Source organism: Condylura cristata, unplaced genomic scaffold (genome assembly GCF_000260355.1).
Source record: "Condylura cristata isolate star-nosed mole 26May11 unplaced genomic scaffold, ConCri1.0 scaffold00014, whole genome shotgun sequence".
Lineage (NCBI taxonomy): Eukaryota > Metazoa > Chordata > Mammalia > Eulipotyphla > Talpidae > Condylura > Condylura cristata.
The window spans coordinates 11157379-11179838 of record NW_004567115.1 but is presented as its reverse complement, the minus strand read 5'-3'; the positions used below and the strand labels follow the sequence as shown (position 1 = coordinate 11179838).

Here is a 22460-nt window from a genome sequence, read left to right as displayed (position 1 = left end):
GCAGAGAGATAGTGGGGCAGTGAATCAGAGAAAAGGATGAGGGATATGACACTGAAGTTATTTGCAATTAATACTGTAATGGTGGACATATAACATGTATGTATAAAGACCTTGAGAAATTCTCAGTGCAAAGAGTCCTAATGTAATGTAATAAGTAATAACATATAAATGCTTGGCTCATCGATTGTAATAAACATACCACAACAACACAAGCCTATGTTAACAACAGGGGAAACAATGGAGAAGAGATATATGGGAACTCAGTAATTTCAGTCTAATATCTTAAATGTCTCTAAAAGAGTCTATTCAAAATTATACTGCTTATGAAATTTTAAATGCCTAACCTCCAAATTAAAAATAACAGGTACAAGACAGTTTCACTGACACATGACAATAAACTCTATAAAATACTAAAAGAAAATAAACCTAAATGGAAAAATATGTACAATGATCAAAAATTGAAAGACTAAAGATACAAACTCACCCACCATTGATGTCTAGCACTACTCATCTAAAGCAACTATTACTTTTCCCTTTAACAACTACATAAATGAACAATAAAGGTAGGGGTGGGTTACTACTGGCATTTAGTAGGTAGAGGACAGGGAACTGTGCTAAATATTATATAAGACAGGAAAGCTTCCTGAAACAAAGAACTAAACAGGCAAAAATGTCAACTGTATCTAGGCTAAGAAACATTTATATACAAATTCAATATAATTCCATTCAAAATTCCACCAAGAATTTTAATGGACTGGATAATTAATATAAAAACATATTAAATTACAGAAGAGACTCTTTAATACATCAAATATCAAATATGTAGGACTTAGAAAAACTCCTGTGAACAAAATCTTAATGCCACTGGTGTCACTGTACAGGTAAGAAATAAAGGATGTTTCACTGTATAATATTCAATTTCAGAGGAAATAAAGCAATAAATTTGCATGGATTAACTACATATAACAAAACTATATAAAACACAAATTTTATTAGAAAACATTCTAACTTCATGACCATGATACAAAGAATTTCTTCAAACATGGAAATTCAAATAAAGGAAAAGATTAACACTTCTTTTGAATTACAAACTTCTATCCACTCAGTCTTTCATCAAATACTTACAAATTCTGGGGATACAACAGGGAATAAAGTAGAATAGAGAATAAAGTAAGTAAAAACCACTGAATTCAAGGGGATAAATTTCTCAAAAAGCAATAAAAAGGGATAAAAACAAGCCACAATATAGCTATACTTTGCAACACATACAACCAACAAACACAACTAACATTAAGGCTTAAAAAAAAAAAAACAAAACTTCATACAAATCAAGCAGACTGAATCCCAACAGATTAATAGATGACTTTAAGTAGTTCATGTAAGACAAAATCCAAATAAAATGTGAAACAGTTCTCAGTCTCAATAGTAACAGGAAATAAAACCCCAATTTGATCTTCTAAACCTACACAAAGCAAACACTAGAAGACTGCTGATATTAAGTATAGCAAATATTAGAAGTCACCAGAATTATGCAATATAACTGACTACAGTTTAAAAAAGTCCTGACAACATTTGTCAAAATTACAACAAAAGTGAGGTGGAGTTCTAAATACATATGAGAATGCACATGTTTCAGACTGGTACTAAAACTGGCAGTTTGCTTTTATCATTTGGTTAGAGTGATGCCTTACCAAATTTGTTCATGATTAAAGTTACATTATAAATATAAATATATTTAAGGAAATAATTTTGAGACTAAATAAATGCTGTGCTCTTAAACAAAATAGTTTTATATACCTGGAGTACTGAATTAAAATGCTAGTACTTTTTACACAGTTCTGTATAGTTATGTTAATGTATGGTAAGGTTCATGCATTTGTTCTGTTTGCATACAATTTATTATTTTCTTTCCATTTTTGTTGTTTTTTTCCTAGGTATGTAAGATATTAACTACAAGAGAATTACTTAAAAATTATACTCAGATTAATATTTTTCATCTCATTTCTCTCTAAACTGGTTACTGCATTTACACACATACCACATGTAAGCAATTTCATCATTCTGGTTATCTCTCCTGTGTTTCTTTCTGACCAAATGAACAAATATTTCCATACACTCCACTACTTCCCCTTCTTTCAAAACAAAAAACTTTCACACTTTTGGTATTTCTTGCATTTTGCCCTAAAAAATGTATCTTGATAATCTCATTGCATCAGTCCACAGACATACACCTCATTCTTTTTTACAGTACTACAAAACTCTATGGCCATACCACAATTTATTCGACCACTGTTCTACATATGAGCATTTGGATGGCTTTCAATATTTTGCAATTACAAACAATATTGTATTGTATAATACTGTACACTTATTTTCATATGGATGATTTTCATTTCTATTTCTACTATGAGCAAGATTTCAAAGCCATGTCTGTTTTTTTACCCAGAAGTAGGATAGTGGATCAAAAATTGGTAGATATTCCCAAATCCCTTTCCATGTGAAATGTACCAATTTGTATTCCAACTAACAATGATGTATATTTTCTCACAGACTAACCAACAGAATACTGACAGGTGAAAAACTGGTATCTCAGTGTAACTGTAATTTGTAGTTCTCTTTCATGTTTTAAGATCTGCTTAATAAAGTTACATAGATCCTTGGCTCAATTACTGAACTTTATTATTTTCCACAATTCTACTTAACAGTGCTTCCTAATCATATTAAGAAAATATGAACCTCTGCCTTTTTTGTCACAGTTTTTTAAAATATATATTATAAAATGCCATTTCAGGAACTATGAAGGTAGTCAAAAGGAAAATGGGTAAGGAATAGAGAACAGAGAATTCACTGGGTAAAAAAGTAGATAAGGCTTTGAAATCTTGCTCATAGTAGAAATACAAATTAAAATCATCCATATACAAATTTTTTTCCATGGGCCAACAATCAAAATGTAAGAGCTAAACCTACAAAATCAATCAAAAGAACACAAAAACAGGAGTAAATCTTTATGGCCATGGATTCAGAAATGCAATCTTAAAATCTGACATCATAAGCATAAGCAATATGTGAAAAATTAGATAAAATGAACTTTGAAACTTTAAACTTATGAACATCATGAAAATAGTGAAAAACAATACTAGATTGGGAGAAAATCAGTGCAAGTTATTTATCTGATAAAGTTTAAAACCAAAACTATATGAAGAACTAACAATTTTATATAGAGTTGTAAAATAAGGGATCTACCAATTGCCTACTACCAATATTCCTAATCTAGTGCATCAGTACAAATAATATCAGTATTAACTATAAAAGTTTCTGATCTAGGGCCCTCCCTGGTGGCACAACAGGTTAAAGCACTGCCCTAATAAGCTAAAGCCACTTCCACGAGTTCAATCCCCGCTTGCCCCAGACTTCTTCTGACCCGCCTGCTGCTCCCCTCAGCAGTGTACTTCATCTATCTGCCTGTTCTGCTCCCCACTCTGTGTGTGGTGAATCCTATCACCGTCCCTGCGCCTCTGGCCTGTATCCAGTTCTGTATCCAGAAATAAATAAATTAAAAAAAAAAAAGTTTCTGATCTAAAAAGTGAAATCGTAAATTCATTTAATGAATTTCAGATCACCTTTTCAAAGCTGCAAAATGTTCAGCATCCGTTATTTCATAAAAACAAAACTGAGAACAACTGAAATACCTAATTTTCTCTACCAGGAGATGATTAACAGATAAATCCTACCAAGAATGATATATGACTAAGGAAAGTTGTGACACTGTTGGAATGAGTCTCAATGAGTATCATTTACTCCAACTTTCTGTACCTCGACATCCTGAACACTGGATAAAAAAGTTGATTAAATCCAGAAGTGCGATGTCCCTGTCTTGCTTATATGATTCAATCCAGTCATCAACCACGGACTGTAGGAAAAAAAAATACATAAAATTGAAAACTTCACAGAAATTTGAGGCTACCACAAATAAATTTCCCAAAATGTTGTGCTTTTCTAAGTCTATTTAAAAAATAAAACAACTTACCTGAATTATTTATTGTAGTCAAATAAGAATAGATTCCCTCATATTTAAAGACAATTAAGAAGTTAGTAACTAATTTCAAAGTCTTTCTACAAAAGACATGATGCAAATCTGAATTTATCAATCCCATAAATCTAAACAATTACTGATACTAGTATTCAACACTTTGAAAATAACACAAAAAAGTTAATAAACTTCATTTGTAAATAGATAAATTCTTAGTGTAAAAAGTACCTACTCGATTAGAAGTGCAGAGTTACATATTTAGAGCTGCATTTTGTTTCAACAATTGAAAATAATAGAAAACTCACAAGATACAGAAAGCTATTTAAGTAGCATATAACTGAAGATGAAAAAGATTAGTGCCATGCCAACAGTATCTCTAATTAGGTAAATTTAATGTGATTCAAGTTAACATTTTAGTGCACAGCACTGTTTGGAGTTTTCTTTGGTGTGGTAGGGGACAAGGAGAAATGTAGAAAAAAAATTTAAATTAAAAAAACCTTTTCTAATTTTGTACTCAGGTATAACTTATATGCAGTAAAATGTACAAATCTTGTTATCTTGAAAAAATTTTATAAATATAAACTCACCCCCCCAAATACATCTTTCAGCATGAAAATATAAACTATTTCCAGGACTGAAATAATCTTAAATTCCCTTCTAGACATTAATCATCCCAACACAAATGGATTCACTATTATTTTGAAATAGTTGGCATTTTATGGAATTCATATAAATAATATCACATTTTATTTGATTTTTTTTCCATCATATTTGGAGCAATGAGATTCAGCCATATTATCAAGTATGTCAGTAATTTTACTTTAGCATCACTGAGTAGTATTTCACTGTATTAATACACAGATAATTTATTACCCATTTCTCCACAGATAGGTATGTATGTTGTTTTTATTACAGAGCTGTAATAAATTACTGAGAATATGTTTTTTAAACATCTTTTGATGGGCCTAAATCCTTTTCTATAATTATCATGACTATGTGTGTGTGAATCTAAGGTTGTATATATAACCACTGACTAACTCAACATAGAGAATATATGTTATTAGCACCAACCACATATTTTGGAGCTGAAGAATGCAGTCAACATACTGAAAAGTTCAACAGAGCATTTTAACAGTAGACTTGAACAAGTCAAAGAAAATCAGTGAGTTAGAACACAAATTCAAGTTATACAATGAGGTACAAAAGGAAAAAAAATGATAAGAACTTAGAAGCTCATAGGAACTATGAGATACCATCAAAAGAACTAAATAAAATACATACAAGTAGTCCGAAGAAAGGCCAAAAAAAAAAAAAATTGTAGAATTATTATTCAAAGAAATACTGCTGAGATCATCTAAACTTCAAAGGAGATTACAACATTAAAGTTCATGAAGATAACAGGTCACTCTAAAGTTTTAATCTTAAACATTCTTCTCCAATAGCATAGAACTAAGACTCTTAAAAAAAACCAATCCAAGTAGAATATAAGTTAGCATGAAAAAATGATGTTCAAGGCCATCAAAAAGCTTCTCAGCACAGATCTCACAAGCCAGGAAAGAATGGAATGCCAACAAACTGCCAAAAGAAAGAAACATTATCTAGCAGGAAATAATTGAATCAAGGAAACATTACCTAGCAAAGATGTTCTTTGTATGTCAAAGTCAAAGAAAGACTTTCTCCAAAGGACAAAAGCTGAGGGAATCCATTACCACTAAACCTGACTTTTGAAAAGTGCTTAAGTGGCTTAAGGGTTAAATCTCAGCACTTCCACCATGAGGACCCACCTCAAGGGCGAGCGTTCAATTACCAGCCAGGCAGCTAACCCACATGGTGTAACAGACCTCACCTTTTTCACCCACTGTTCCCTTAGCAGTGTATTTCAGTAGATCTGCCTGTTCTGCTCCCTAGTCAGTCTTTGGTGAATACTCTTACACACACACCCCACCTCTGGCCTAGCTCTTCCATGCAAAACTCAATCAATCAATCACAATTATGCAAAGAAAAATAATAATAATAAATGGGAAGAGTTTCATAATAGAGATTTAGTATGCAAAACTGTCTTCAGCATGAAACAGTGTTATCAAGTATACTAGAGGTTTTATGTAAGACTCACAGGAGCCAAAAAGAAAATTCTATAACCTATACCCAAAAAATAAAGAGAAGGGAATCTTAGTAGAAAACTACTAAGAAGAGTCATGAATTACAAAAGAAAGCAACAAGAAAGGAAGAAAAACAGTAACATTAAAACAGCTAGAAAACAAAAAGATGGCATTAAAAAATCCTACTTAGCAATCACTACAACAAATGTTAATGTACTAAATTCTACAATCAAAAGTCACAAAGTAGCTGGAAGAGTATAAAAAATAATCCCCAACTATATCTTCATTTGTAGAGACTCACATGTGGTTCACGTACACATGTATACTCGAAGTTTAGGGATGACTAAAGATATTGCAAGTGGAAACCTTAAGAAAGCAGTGGTAGCTATCTGTATTATCAGAAAAAAATAGGATTTAAACCAAGTCAAAAAGAGACAGATAATCACTATATACTGAGAGCTAGTTAATGAAGATGTAACAATCAGAAACATATCGGCACACACAACAGCAGCACATAAACATAAAAGTAAAATTGACAGAAGACATTAATACAGAAATAGAGTGAACTTCAATCCTACTTTCAACAAGATAGATTAGCCAAGAAAACCAACAAGGAAATGGTGGGATTAAACCACACTTCAGATAAAGTGTATAGACACATACAGAATATTGTGTCCAACAGCAACAGAATATACAGTACTGTCAAGTTCACATAAACATTTTCCAGGACAGATAATCTACCAGGTCACAATATGAGAAATAGCAACTTTAAGAAAACTGAAATTAGGCTCTTCCTGGTGGTGCGGCAGCTTAAAACACACAACTAAGAAGCTAAAGCCACTTCAGCATGAATTCAAACCCTGCCCTGGAGGTGATCCACATGGTGTGGTAGACCTCTCCTGACCCATCCACTGCTCCCCTCAGCAGTGTACTTCATCAGTCTGTCTGTTCTGCTCCCTGCTCTGTCTCTGGTGAATCCTCTCACTGCCTCTGCACCTCTGGCCTGTAACCTAGTTCTGTATGCATGAATAAATCAATCTTTAAAGAAAAAGAAAACTGAAATTAAACCAAATATTTCTTCTAGTCTTGGGTATTTCTTCCATGCTTGGGTATGAAACTAGAAATCAACAGCCCAAGCATAACTGGAAAATTCACAAATACACGGATTTTCAACAATATTCCTGAACATGACACGTGTCAAAAATCAAGTGTGAAGGAGGAAAAAAGTTAAAAATACCTTCACCAATGAAAACAAAAGGCAATATATCAAAATATATGGTTGCTGACAAATCAGTTTTGAAAGGAAATTTTACAGCAACAAATGCCTACACTAAGAAACAATAATCATCTCAAATAAATAACCTCATATTACATTTCAAAGAATAGGAAAAAGAACAAACTAAGCCCAAAATTACCAAAAGGAAGGAAATAAAGATCTAAGAAGAAATAAATGAAACAAAAACCAAGGAAGCAAAATAAAAGATCAATGGAAACAGATAGATACTATTTAAAAGATAGCAGATTTACCATTAGAAAGACTAAAATCAGAAAAAAGAGAGACTCATTCAAAAGTGAAAGACTCTACAATTGTATCACAAATATATAATGATCATGAGAGACTACTATAAATAATTATATACCAGGAAAGTGAATAATCTAGAAAAAAATACACTACCTATTAGAAATAAAATCTAGAGGCATGACATCACCAACACAGTGGTGAAAAGTCACTAGATTAAGTTCTCTCTTACATATAATAAATAAGGGAGGAATTACAGCAAACTCCAGCCAGGATTCAGATGTTTTGGACAGGACTGGTGACCCAAAGGAAGCAGGAGGAACCTGAGAGCATCAGAAGAAAGGAGTGGGAACTATTGACCAACCCACCACCCTCCCCCCAACCTCTACCTCCAAACCTGGAACACCTTGCCAGAAAAGGAGAAAAAAACCTGAAAGCAACTGGGAAAAACTGAAACATCTAAAAATTCCAGAAAGTGAAGCAAAGGTCAGAGGTTGATTCAAGTGGAGGGGAGCAGGACTACAGCAGATCCCAAGCCTATGACTTGGAACTGATCTGATCCTGACTGGTGACTGGCTGATGGGGGTGTGATGTGTGGGTGGTTTTGTGTTCCTGCTGGCAACAACCCTTACTTGCCATAGCGAGGGTAGGGCAGGGGGCTGGCTGCATCTGCGGGAACACCTGGATCCTGTCACAGCCAGAAAACAAGAAACAGCAACTAGAACAGTTGGTCTGTGAGAGTGGAAGCCAGGAAGGGCTTGGTTGCAGCCTGCTGGAACAGGCAGGTCTCCAATGCAGAAAAGAATCCTGGCAAAAATGAGGCAGCCTTAAGCTTATGCTTCCCAGGACATTGGAAGCTGAGTTGGACGTGGCTGCCACTGCACTGAATCCAGTCATAACTAGAAGTTGGGCAGCGGCAGAGCTGACATTACTAGCACACAGTTACCTTGGCCCAGATGGAAACCAGGCTAGGGTGGGGGCATTGCCAACAGAACACACAACCACCCTGATGAAACCAGGCAACAGAGGGACCACCACCACCACCCCCAAGAATGTACATCCCCCAACCACAGTTGTAAGCTATGAATCCCACCATCCTCCCATAGAACAGTGGAAATACAGAGGGTGGAAGTCACAGAATACAGCACTAAGACTCACCGTCATACCTACAACATCACCCTTGTGGAGGATTGGCGCATTAGTGCTAGACCCTGTCTGACAACCAGTCCTCGGCACCCCACAAGGAGTACCTGGAAGAAATGCCGGCCAATACTAGCAACGCAGAGTCTCAACACACAGAGCTCATTAGGAAACAAAATACAGAGAAAAGGAAAATTACAAACACCCAATCAAGTCCAGAGGAGGGAAAACGCACCACAAAAATATCAGTCAACAGAAATCAACAAAAATGACAGAAGAACTACTCTGCCTGTCAGGTAATTTAGAATCTTCATGATTAACAAACATAAAGAAGACAAAAGGGGAAAAAATGATAACACAAATAACAAATGAACTGAAAAACAAAAATAAGATCTTAAAAGGTAAATAAAAGGAATGCTGGAGATTAAAAAGACTACTGGAGGCACTCCCTGGTGGCACAACGGGTTAAAGCACAGCACTATGAAGCTAGCGGCAGCCACTTAACCAGTTCAATCCCCGCCATGGAGGTGACCCACGTGGAGTGGCAGACCTCTACTGACCCACCTGCTGATCCTCTCAACAGTGTAATCTGTCAATCAGCCTATTCTGCACCCCACTCTGTCTCTGGTGAATCCTCTCACCACCCCTGCACCTCTGGCCTGTATCCAGTTCTGTATGCATAAATAAAAAAATTAAAAAAAAAAAAACTACTGGGGGAGATAAAGAATACTGGGGAAAGCAATGAAAACAGAATAAATCAAGTGGAAGAATGAATCAGCATAGTACTCTCGAAGATACAGAAGTAAAGAGAATCAAAATAGAAAAGGAAAAAGAATTAAAAAGGAATAGGAAAATAAAATAATCATAATTTGCAACACTATAATACATACAAAAAAGTTCTAATAACCAGATAAAAAGTTTTAGAAATAACCAATACAGTAGACAGGTTACAAAATTAATATATAAAAAAATTCTTGCACTTCTATACATAGTGAGCTACCAATGAAGAGAACTTAGGAGAAAAAAAATCCCATTTACAGTTACATCAAAAAAATTATTTTTTTTAATGAACAATGATGTAAAAAATATACAAAGAAAATGAGGTAATTCAAAGAAGTATGAACTTCACATTTATTGTTAGTATATATAAAATCATTATGAAGTATTTTTGAAAATTTTTGCTAAGTATTTTAATTCTGAAATATTGTCAATTTATTGAAATATAAATACACATTTTATAAGAGTAAAATAACTGGTGGTGGTCAAAGTTATTAATTTTATGAAAAGTTAAGTTATTTTTCAAATGGATTGATAGAGGAAAAGACTGACAACACAAAAGATGAGAGTATGTTATTTACAAGGTTTAGGTAGTTTATGTATTATTTGTGCTACCAAATTTTTATAAAAATGACTAACAGTAAAATTATTATCATAGTAGGAATAATAGTATTAATGATGATGCTGATTAATAAGTTATATAGAGAGACTACTGTAACCTGTAGATTATACTTTAGTATTCATTAAGCAAAATAACTTAAGAATGGTAAGTTTTAGTTACATTATTTCATTTATGCCAGTTATTGCTGGCACAGCTTTAGAAAAAGTTATTTCTAATTTCTTCACATCTTGTGAGGTTGAACTGAAAGCACAATGTTAACTTCAGCCTTATCTCAAAATTTCACAGAAAGACTCCATAAATATGCTCAATAATATCCATGAAAAATATTTGAATAAGATGTAACAAAGCCTATACAGAAAATAAAATGTAAGGGAGGAAAAAAGAATTATATTTTTATTAAATTTAACCAAAGAAGTTAAAAACCAGTAACTCCTAAATTTTAAGTCATTGTTGAAAGAACTATTAATAAAAACCAACACAAAATGACAAAGTATAAAATATTCTGAGTTCATGAAGAATTAACATTGATAAAATAGTTCAATTACCTACTGCAACTGCATAGTCAATTGCTATCAAACCCCAACTCATTCTACATAGAGTAGGACTTAAAAAGGTTAGGTAATTTATTTGGAACTACAAAACATTCCAGAAACAATCATGAGATTAAACAATAAATATGGGAGTATTACACCTTCCAACTCCAAACTATTTAAAGAAAGTGATCAAAACAGCAAGGTATTGGGATAAAAACACACATACATCAATGAAGCATAATTGGTAGTTCCAAAATAAAACCAAACGTATAGCAAGGGTGCCCCAAACTTATGATGAAACAAGGGAAGTATCTTTAGTAAGTGGTGTTGGGAAAACTGAACAGCCAAATACAGAAGAATGAAACTAGATAACTATCTAACATCATATTAAAAAAGTAATTCAAACTGGATTTATTCAAATCTGAATAGAAGACCTGAAGCCATAAAATACACAGAGGAAAACAGAGGTGATATGCTCCTTGACACTGGACTTAAAGAGAGGTGTGTTGAGACTTGACTATAAGCAGGGAAGTAAAAACAAGAATCAACAAACAGGAATACAAAAAAACTAAAGCACTACCACAAAGTCAAAGAAACTTGAATCAACACTATAAACACCTTATTTAGTGGAAAGAGGGACAGAGAGAGGTTGCACAATGTACAATTAACAATAAACAAATCATGAAACTCAACTTTAGAAAGACAATCCAATTTAAAAACAGGTTGAGAATCTGATAGACACATCTCCCATGAAAACAAACAGGTGATCAACATGCATATGAAACTGTTGATCGATCTCTTCTTACTAGGAATATAAGTCAAAACAATAATGAAGTACCACCATAATGAAGTATCACATATGTAAAAATGGCTACCGTCCAAAAGAAAATGAACAAGTGTTGGAAGATGTAGAAAAAATTTTTGGTATGAATCAGTATGATGATTCCTCAAAATATTTAAAATGGAAATTTGTATGACAATAGACAATATGTTTCCATTATCCCACTGATGGGTAGTTTATACGAAACAAACAAACAAAAAAAAAACACTAATTCTAGGAAATATATGCATTCCCGTGTTTATAGCATTATATACAATAATCAAGAGATAGAAACAGCTTGTGTCCATTAACTGGCAAGATATGATACACACACACACAATGAAATCACCCAACCACTAGAAAAAAAATTGAAATCCTGCCATTTGCAACAACACAGAGGAACCTAGAGGCTATGCTTAATGATAAAAGTGAGATGGAAAAACACAAACATCTTACAACTTCATTTTTATGTGGTAAATAAATTAAAAGCAATTTATTAGACAATATGACTAATTAATTAGTGGTACAAGAAGGAAAGGGAGAAGTGGGGTGAGTAAACTGAGACAAAAGCAACAATTGCATGGTAAAGGGTAGAATTGACTTAGTGAATTTTGTAGCATATACCCATGTTGACTTTTGATTAACACACACCTGAAATTTATATAATGTTATAATGCAATGTTACAATAAAATCTTAAGGCAAAGAAAATTTGAGCTGAGTCACAGATCCAAATAACAAAACCGTAATAAATAACATACAAATCACAGATTGTAGTCAAATTGTAAATATCATGAGATTTGCAATAATGATGACTTTATGATCTTGTGTACAGAGGACAGTATTAGGAGTTTAATGTAGACAGGAAAAAAGCACACATTATAAAAAGTGAGAAAGGAAAAACTAACAAGAAAACAAAAAGGAAAGGTCAAGGCTACAAAGAATTACTATAAATATGTGAAACAGTCTTTATCACTGTTAAAAATGAGATTTAAACCTGCTGCAAAACTTGTTATACACTAAACCTAAAAGAAGAAAGATCTATCAGTTCAATCTGGTTATTTACACAGTACCCAAGCGTGTGTTTTCCAAGATCTATTAGATAAACATATTAGGGCAGTTTATTTGATAGGACCTTGGCTAAGCTGACAAGGACAGCTTAGTATTAGAATTAGTATTCTATACTGCAGTTTAAGAATAGATTAATTTGCTTTGGAGAAACATATGCACATGGCAAAGATAACACATTACTTTGTAATGGAAGACCCTAACTAGAAATGTTAAATAAATGAAGTCTTCCCTCTTCTAAACTGAGAACCACTGCCAAATAAATATTATTTTAAAAATCACATTAATCATCAGACTTATATTTACCAGTCAATATCATGGGTGCCCCACCCCCGAAACCATCAAAATCCATTGTTAGATACTTTACACTTTCTACAAAACATAAACTAAAATAACTGCTAAACAATTAGTCATAAACACAGCCCTTGAGTTTTTTTGCCCATATACTCCTGTATTGTCTAAGACATGTCTTTATTGTAGCTTGGTTCCGCTACTACTGTGTTTGGCTGACTTCACAAATCTGTTGTAACCTATAGCTCCCTGTTACTTCTCTGGCTTTCCTCTTTTGCTAAGCTTTGTTTCTTGGCAGGTAAGTAAAAATTCCACCACTGTCATTGCTAATGTTGTTACTGGAACCACCATAGCTACCTTGGTTTCATGGTCTGACAAAGCCTCCACCACCATGAAGCCAGAGCTTCTGCTTCTCAAAGTTTCCTCCTTTTATGGGTATAAAATGTGAATATTGATTGTTGTGACTGCTAAAATTATTGAAGCTTCCACTATATACAAAACAGCTTCCATTCTCACCAAATCCAGTATAGCTGTATCTTCCGCCACCATGACTGACACCAAAGCCATTTAGAGCATTAAAGTTTCCTCCACAATCAAAGCTTCACTCCCATGGAAAACCACTGCTATGACCACCACCAAAGTTTTGAGAACCACTTCGACTTCTTTGGTTTGATGAAGCATTGTCCATCTTTTGCTTTAAATAGGGCTTTCCTTACTTCACAGTTGTGGCCATTCACAACATGGTATTTCTGAATGATTAACTTGTTTACAGAGTCATGATTATCAACAGTTACAAAGCAAAGTCTCTCTTCTTGCCACTGCCTCAGGCAAGATTCCAATCATTTCAACTATCCTGTACTGCTCAAATTAACCTTTCTTTTAATTTTTGCTTTCTTTCTTCCTTTTAATTTTTTAAGTTTATTTATGCATACAGTACTGGGGTACAGATGAGGGATGCAAGATACAGCTGAGAGGATTCGCCAGAGGCAGAGTGGAGAACAGAACAAGCAGACTGATGAATTTCACTGTTGAGGGGAGCAGTGGGTGAGGCATGAGAGGTTCTGCTGCGCCATGTGGAACACCTCCAGGGCCAGGTATCAAACTTGCACTTAAGTGGCTATGGTTAGCTTGCAGTGCTTTGATTTAACCCGATGAACCACCAGAGAGGACCTCAAAATAATCTCTTAAGTTTTGTTCTTCATTGTCTTCTTTAATGACACCAATAAAAATCTTTTTCACAGTTAAATGGCCACTGGGTCTTTAAAAATCTTCTCTTTCTACAACCATCTCTGGTTCTCTGGTTCCACAACTCTTCCATCTAGCTTGAGTGATCCTGAATTCATAACTATATACTTCCTCCTCTGTGGCATAACTGATTAAACCCAGAGCCTCTGGAGCACTGGTGTTTGAATCTCTCAATTACCACATTCGGTGAGCATTACTCATTGCTCAAAATGACTTCTCCAGAGTTTAACTGGTTGCTTCAAAGCTTAAACCTCCAAAGAAAAGCTTTTGCATCTGGTCTGGCTTGTTGGGAGACTGACTTAGACATGATGGTAGTGGAAGAAGACACTTACAATGCTTACTACTTGGCAGCATCCATGGGCAGAAAGCTAAATTTAATATTTAAATGATATTTTTTAACGTAGCTTTTAACTATTATATGTGCATTATGTATACATTAAGATACTGATGTATCTTCTATAAGTGCGGATGTTAATATTACAGGTAGACTGAAAGTTACGATTCCATAAAATGTTAACTTATACTCAGGTATAAGCTAAAATTTTCTTGATTTTTAGAACATTCCCAAATCTGCTTAAATTTTCTTTAACTATTTAGTTGCTTTGTTATAACTCTTCAACAAGGGCTTTGTGGGGAAAAACTGATTAATCCTATAGATACAATGCTATGTCTTTCATTCCTATTCCTGTATGAGCTTAAGTTAGTAACTAGTTTCTGAACAATGTGATCAAAGCACTGTCCTTTTATACAGTCATATTACCTAAATTCAGATATTTGTTTTTAAGGGCAGATAGTATGACTCCTTACATGACGGGTCAGACTTCATTCCAACACAGGCAGGAATGGAAACACAGACTGCATGTAATTTCAATGACATTTTTCAGTGAACTAACTTACAATGTCTTGTGCACAGTATATTCCACACTTCACTTGATACTCAGTTTTGCATTTCTTTTATATATTGCCCTGCTTTTAAAATAGACATCATCATCATCAAGCATACTTTTCCTTGTATTATACCAATATAGATTAATCTAAGCAGATTTAAAGTTGACTACTATTATAACAATGTCTTCAATAGTGTAGAAAAGTATTTGAAATATCAGTATTTTAGTATCAAGATTTTGTAGTATTTTCCTTCAAACTGTAAGATTATCTTTACATTTGCATTATTTATTTTGCAAAAGGTCTCATCAGGGGAATTTTGTCAAATGACAGCATGAAGATTCATTCTGAAGAACACTCAATTAGGTACAAAAAAACAAATAAACACAAGACAAGTAACGTAGCAAAGTCTTCAGGACACAATAAAGGTTGTGGGTTCTGCAGGAGTTGTTGGATAAATGACACAAAGGTTTGCCCTTTGCCAAGTATGAGATGGGTACGTAATGGCCAAAAACAAAACAAAACAAAACAAAACAAAAAAGCATAGAAAGACTAGTACTTCTGTCTGCATTTAAAAAAAAAGGACCTCTCTGGTGGCTCAGCTGGTTAAAGCACAGCAACTAACAAGCTAATGTCACTTGAGCGTGAATTCAATCCCCACCCTGGAGGTGACCCACAGGGTGCAGCATACCTCTCCTGACCCGCCCGCTGCTCCCCTCAGCAGCGTACTTCGTCAGTTGGCCTGTTCTACTCTCCACTCTGTCTCTGGCGAACCCTCTCACCACCCCTGAACCTCTGGACTGTGCCCCAGTTCTGTATGCATAAAACAAACAAACAACAACAACAACAAAAACCAGAGCCTAGAAGATACTAGAAGCTCTGATATATGTGACTCATTCTAGGAGGTCCTTTGGTAATTTTTGGTCTCAGAATAACTGCATGAAACCACTAAGATAAGTTGAATTGCCTCCTACTCCTAAGGCTGGGAAAATACCGTCCAATTAAACTGCTGATTAGTGTGATATTCACAGGATTAGGAACAAAGGCATCACCCATCACAGCAGAAAGAGAGGATAATAGGTACATCTGAAGCAGATGGGAAATTTAAAGAATAAAAAAAGACATGAAAAAATGCTTTCAAAGTTAAATATATACTGGATGAATGAAAGTACAATTATTGTGGAGAATAAAATATCCTAGAAGTTAAGTGGCAAAAAGACTCTCAATAAACAAAATTATAAAAGTAGAACTAGTGAGGAAAGGAGTAAAAGACTTGATAGATACACGTTAGGAGACCTAACATGTAAAGAAGGGGGAAGGAAAAAAAAAAAATTAAAAAAAAATTTTTTTAAATTAAATTGTTAAAAGATTAAAAAACATTTGATTAATAAAAGATTTATAGTTGGACATTAACATGGATTATCTAGTTGAGGACAGAATTCATGGAGAAATGATAAATACATATTCAGGTAAAATCCACAGATTACAGAAGAGACTATTTTGTAAATATTAGAACCAATAATTAAGGTCAGGAAATATATACAAGTTCTACCTTTACATACAGAGCATCCAATTTGCAGTCAATGCCTCTTTTTAAGATAATAGCTACTAATACCAGACACTTATTAAAACCTCTGTATTAATCATCAATTTATTGATTCCCATCTCAACATTTATCTGCTCTATAAAAATGGATTGGTCATTATAAACACTACTCTTTACCATAAGGCTATGTTAAATTTTATTACTAAAGACCTGTAGACAGACATTAAAGTAAGAAGGGGAAGATCCTCTTCTTAGTACACTAAGTTAAAATTAGACTTGGCTTGCTCTTGTTGTATAATCATTCAGCAGTGAGGATATATGAAAGAAATATCATGGTGGTCTGTCCTAGTCTCATGTAAAAACTGTCTACTGCTTTGGCAACATTTATCCCAGCCTGAGACTGGTGATTATCCTCAGATGAAGCCCAACCATCATGACCTCTCCCATGCTTCAGGTCTCATCCTGGCAGTATTGTCTCATTTTCTATTGTACCACTATCATATAAAACATGACTGTGTCAGAGAGGAGAAAGTTGTTTCCTACTGCCCAGTAACTGCAAACCAATCCTACTTCAGGCAATGCACATAACAGAATGGAACACTACCGTCTCCAGTAAGGTCTGAACCCCATCTTGAAGAAAAACTCCTTCCCAAATCTGTCTTTACTTGAGAAATCACCTTCAATCCTAGGGGCAATGGGTTCTTTTTCTAACTTAAATTCATTTATAATAAATTTTACCAAGTTAAATTAGTGGGTCACTCCTGAATGAATCCAGATTGGTATAGAATTAGTCATAGAAGTGGCTTCAGAATAAGACTCAGTAAAGGTTAAGATATGGGCATTGGTTGGTCACATCATTAGTATCAAGCACAGGGCTGACCTCCTCATAGGTCAGCAAGGAAACAAATAACAAATAGGGAAACAAGTAATCTATGGCATACAAAAATTTCAGCAAATTAATCAAGTTATCACCTGTAGTTCATTATGATGGAAGTGTCAACTCAATCACATACCTTGGAGATCTACAAGGCTGCCTTGTCTTCAAGGCAGTAGTGTAGCACAGATTCTTTTTATGTATACTTGATCACTTAGAAAATGACAAGCTCAATTCCATTAACTCTAAGTGCAAGTCAAGTGTGAAAACCAAAGAACATTTATGATTTTCCTAAATGAATGTCTTTTCTCTTATAAGTGTGGGACTAATTTTACCAAAAATCAAACCGAAAATTAAACTGCTTTAGGTTGCTGAATTCCATAAAGTTTCTCACTTGAAAATCTGATACTTTTGGGGCTTCCCTGATGGCACAGGGATTGAAGACACAGTGCTATCAAGCATCGTCAGACTACAGCACGAGTTTGATCTCCAGTCGACCAGGGAACTGACCCACGTGGCACAGCATGTTTCACTCACCCACTGCTCCCCTTAGGCTGTATTTTGGTTACACTGACTGTTCTGCTCCCCACTCTGTCTCTGGTGAGTCCTCTCACTCCTGTGCACCTCTGGCCTACCCCCAGTTCTTGTATGCATAAAGAAATCTTTAAAAAAGAAAATGAGGATCTTTTGAATTGATTTTTATGCATGGTGTAAGGTAGTAGTCTAATTTCATTCCTTTCCATGCAGTCCAGTTTTCCCAACACTATTGGAGAGGATATCTGTGTTCCAATATATGTTCTGGGTTCCTCTGTCATAAAATGACTGGCCAAATAGATGTGAGTTTATTTCTGGGCTCTGAATTCTATTTCTGTATCTGTGTGTCTATTTTGTTCAAGTAGCAGGCTGTTCTAATTAGTAAGGCTTTATACTAGAATTTGAGGTCTGCAAGTGTGATACATCCAAGCTTTCTTTTTTGTCAGGGCATTTTGTGAATTCCATCTGAATTTCAGTAGTATTTGTTCTAGCTCTTTCAAAAATGTATCAGTGTTTTTACTGGTTATTACAATAAATCTGCATACTGCTTTGGGTAGGATAGCCATTTTATAATGTTAATTTCTCTAATCCATGAGCAGGGATTATTTTTCCATTTCTTTTTTGCCTTCTATTTATTTTAAATGTTTTATTACTTTTCTTTGTATAGATCTCTTCTTTTGTTAGATTTACTCCTAATTATTTAATATTTTAATATGATTGTAATGCAGCTCACTTTCTTAATTTCTTTCTCTATCTCATTGTTTGTCTAAAGGAAGCCAAGTATATTTTATGTGTGCTGATTTTAGACAATACTGACTTGAAACCATAAAATAGATAGAATATAAGTAAAATATTTCAGAACATTTGTGTTAGTAATGTCTTTAGGAATGTGTCTCCACAACTAGGACTTCATATAACTAAAAAGCTTCTACACAGTGAAAGTAACCAAAAAGTGAAAACACACCCTCCTGAAGGGGAGTAATATTTGCAAACCATGTATATGTCAAGGGCATAGTTTGGGAGATCTACAAAGAACTCATACAACTCAAGAAAAACAAAACAAATAACCCAATTTAAAAATGGACAGAAGAACATAGCATATACATCTCTTAAGAGGAGATACAGACAGCAAAGGGCACATGATAAGTGCTCATCATTTATCATTAGGGAAATATAAATCAAAACCACAATGAGATACCATCTCACAACTCTGAGAATAGCCCATATGGAAAAACAGCAAGTAATGGTCAAGAAATGGAGACTGATCCAGCCCTTACGGGAAGCAGTAAAGACGCATCTCACATTAAAAATGGATCTGCCGACCCTCCCTGGTGGTGCAGTGGGTTAAAGCACAGCATTAAGAAGCTAAAGCCACTTCTGCATGAGTTCGATTCCAGCCTGTCCCGGAGGAGATCCACATGGCAAGGCAGACCTCTACTAACCAGCTCACTGCTCCCCTCAGCAGTGTACTTCGTCGATCTGCCTGTTCTGCTCCCTCTGTCTCTGGTGAATCCTCTCACCCTCCACATCTCTGGCCTGTACCCCAGTTCCATATGAATAAGTAAATCTTAAAAAAAATAAATAAAAAAAAGGATCTGCCCAAAAAAGATAAATTCAAGCCTTTTACAGCAACAAGAATAGAGCTGGAAGGGATAATGTTAGGTGAAATAAGTCAAAAGAAGAAAGAAATATTACTGGATGGTGTCACTAATATGTGAAATATAACTAAACTAAACTAAGGGTCAGAAAAACAAGCTTAAAAACTAACTTTGGAAAGCAGACTATAGAACTGATGGTTCCAGAGCAGGTGAGGGATGGGGAAAGGCAAGAACAAAGAGCTAAGGAAGCACAATGGACTGTATTTCGGTAGACTATGGGTGATTTGATGATGGGTACACTAGAGTGGCAATTCCTGGTGGGGATATCCATCTATTCAATTTAAAAAGAAAAAACTGAGAATTGATCAAGAAATAATAGGATCTAGAAACATGGAACAGAGATAATTGGTTGGTCCTATATGAAACAAACAACTCTGAACCTTTTTAGTACTAGAAACAGTACCTAGTGCTGCAGAGTTTAAAGACTGGAAAGATGCAGAGCTAAAACCTATTATATAAAGCTCACTAAAACCTCCACATGCATCAGAGAGATCCCAGAAACAGCTATAAATTACCATAAACTTATGAAGGTAGTGATTTTCACTGTAGCTGCATCCCCTGGCACTTGATAAGCAGTTACTAATCAAGCTAATGCCTTTTCCCAATAAATAAATACCATTCAAAGACATGTCTTTTTTTATCTAACATAGATAAAAGTATACTGTCACATAGTATTGCTTCAGCACTTTAATTTTCCTGCTCTCTGCCATAAAATAATTGTATTGGTTATCTATTATCTAGCAATTTCTGTGAGTCAGGAGTTAAGGCACAGATCAGTTGAATCTTCTACTTAAAGTTACTGAAGTCTACAGTGAAGGTGCAGACTAGGGCCTAATTTGTTAGCTGGTAAAAGAAGACTATTTCAAGCTGACTTACAATGTTAGAAGAATTTATTTCCTTGTGAGTGGATGCATAACTGAAGTTCCTGACCTCTTACTGGCTGTTTGAGACCAATCTCTAAGTCAAGAAGTAGTTTAGTCCTTGACATATGGGCTTCCCCAGATGGCCAATTACTCTGTCAGGTCAATAAGGAAATAGCCCATCAAGTCAGCACCGTATGGTTAGAAGCAAGTTAACAGGTCTCAACATACTCAAATGGATGGGTCAAGAACATGAACATCAGATGGGAGGCCATACTTCAATCTGTCTACCATAATAGACTGCACATAATTTGATCATCTGTACATTCCATAAAACATCACACTAGCTCACTACTGTGATAACTTAACCAGACTACTAGATGCAGACTACTAAATGCCTACATCTCTGCAATGATCAGCTATCCCTGGATTTTTTTTTTAAAGATTTATTTATTTATGCATACAGAACTGGGGTACAGGCCAGAGGTGCGGGGCGGTGAGTGGATTCACCAGAGACAGAGTGGGGAGCAGAACAGGCCAACTGAGGAAGTACACTGCTGAGGGGAGCAGCGGGTGGGTCAGGAGAGGTCTGCCGCATCATGTGGTCACCTCCGGGGCATGTGGGGATCGAACTCATGTGGAAGTGGCTTTAGCTTCTTAGTGCTGTGCTTTAACCCACTGCGCCACCAGGGAGGGTCCCATCCCTGGATTTTTAAGGGAGTTACTTAACTGCCCACATTTTGCTTACGTTTTTCTAAGGCTTTGTTTGGAGTATTAGCTACTTCTGCTATATCATATCTAATTAGCATAATGTTATCAAAAGTAACAGTAAATAATTATGCAGAAAAACACTACTCTGAGAAGCAAAACTGGTATGGGTAAAAATAATAGAGGATTTGGCCACTTGCTATTTTTAAATCAATTTTAAAAATAAAAGATATGAAGAAATACTAATAAAACTGTTGAAATGGCACTATGAACATCAAATTGGCAATGAAATTTAAAACAATTAAGCAGGAAACATACTCTATTAAATGGTAAAAAATTAAATATAAGAGATATTTAAGCATTTGCTTTAAGTCTGCTTTTGTAGTTTTGTATTCTAAACTTTTTTCAAACTGTTTATTATGGTATTGCTTATATTTCATTATTTACTTCATCCAGACCGGTGTATGTAGCAAAAAAATCTGTTTTCCAAATTGTTAATTGTCAGGTATAAAGAAAAAGGAATAGGTTAAAGGACATTTTAACGTTAATATATGTAATTATTATATATGTTATGTCTGTTTTGTGGTCAACTGTTAATTTGCTGATCATTGAACTGAATTTTCTGTAGTTTTATAATTCAGCATGTTAAATGGCAGAAAGGGAGTTTCTCATCACTTTTAATCTTCAAAACTTTCTAGTTCATTTAAGTATGTTTTATTCTTCTCAATCATGACTGCTATTTCATAAACTATAGCTAAAAATTTGACTGGTGTTATATTAAGCACTCAAATGGATTTTAAAGGTTTAAGTAAATTAATAAAATTTCAGAAACAATATAACCTGACTTCTAATCAAAGAACAAATTCTGGAGAATTCAAAATGCCATCGTTTTTATATTCCAAAATGACAAATATTTTAATGAACACTCTCAGTGTTGACAAAGGTTTAGAAAATGGTTATTTTCAATGCTGGTAGGAACAGAGCTATTTGCTAATATTTATATAAAACATTTAAAATATCTATATTATTTTTTATCTAGAACTCCTAATTATATGACTCAATTTTATAAAAATCATATAGATATCAAGATTTGCTGAATTTTATTTATGATAATGAAATCATAAACAAAATAAAAACCCCGTAATGAAATGCTACACATTTAAAAGGCCTTAATGAAGGAATACCAACAATGAAAAAAATCATTTCACTTTTATCAAACTAGTGTAAGCTGACTATAAGTCTAGTAGAAACATC

The 22460-nt window shown here is 34.5% G+C and overlaps 1 protein-coding gene across 2 annotated transcripts in view; it reads right to left on the bottom strand.

Moving 5' to 3' along the window:
• Positions 1-22460, bottom strand: part of STAG1 (stromal antigen 1) — a 293851-nt gene that overhangs the window by 148552 nt on the left and 122839 nt on the right. For both annotated transcript variants that reach the window (XM_004682176.2, XM_004682177.2), the window contains exon 5: positions 3814-3910. In XM_004682176.2, the coding sequence (XP_004682233.1) occupies positions 3814-3910 (97 nt within the window). The remainder of the gene's footprint in view (positions 1-3813; positions 3911-22460) is intronic.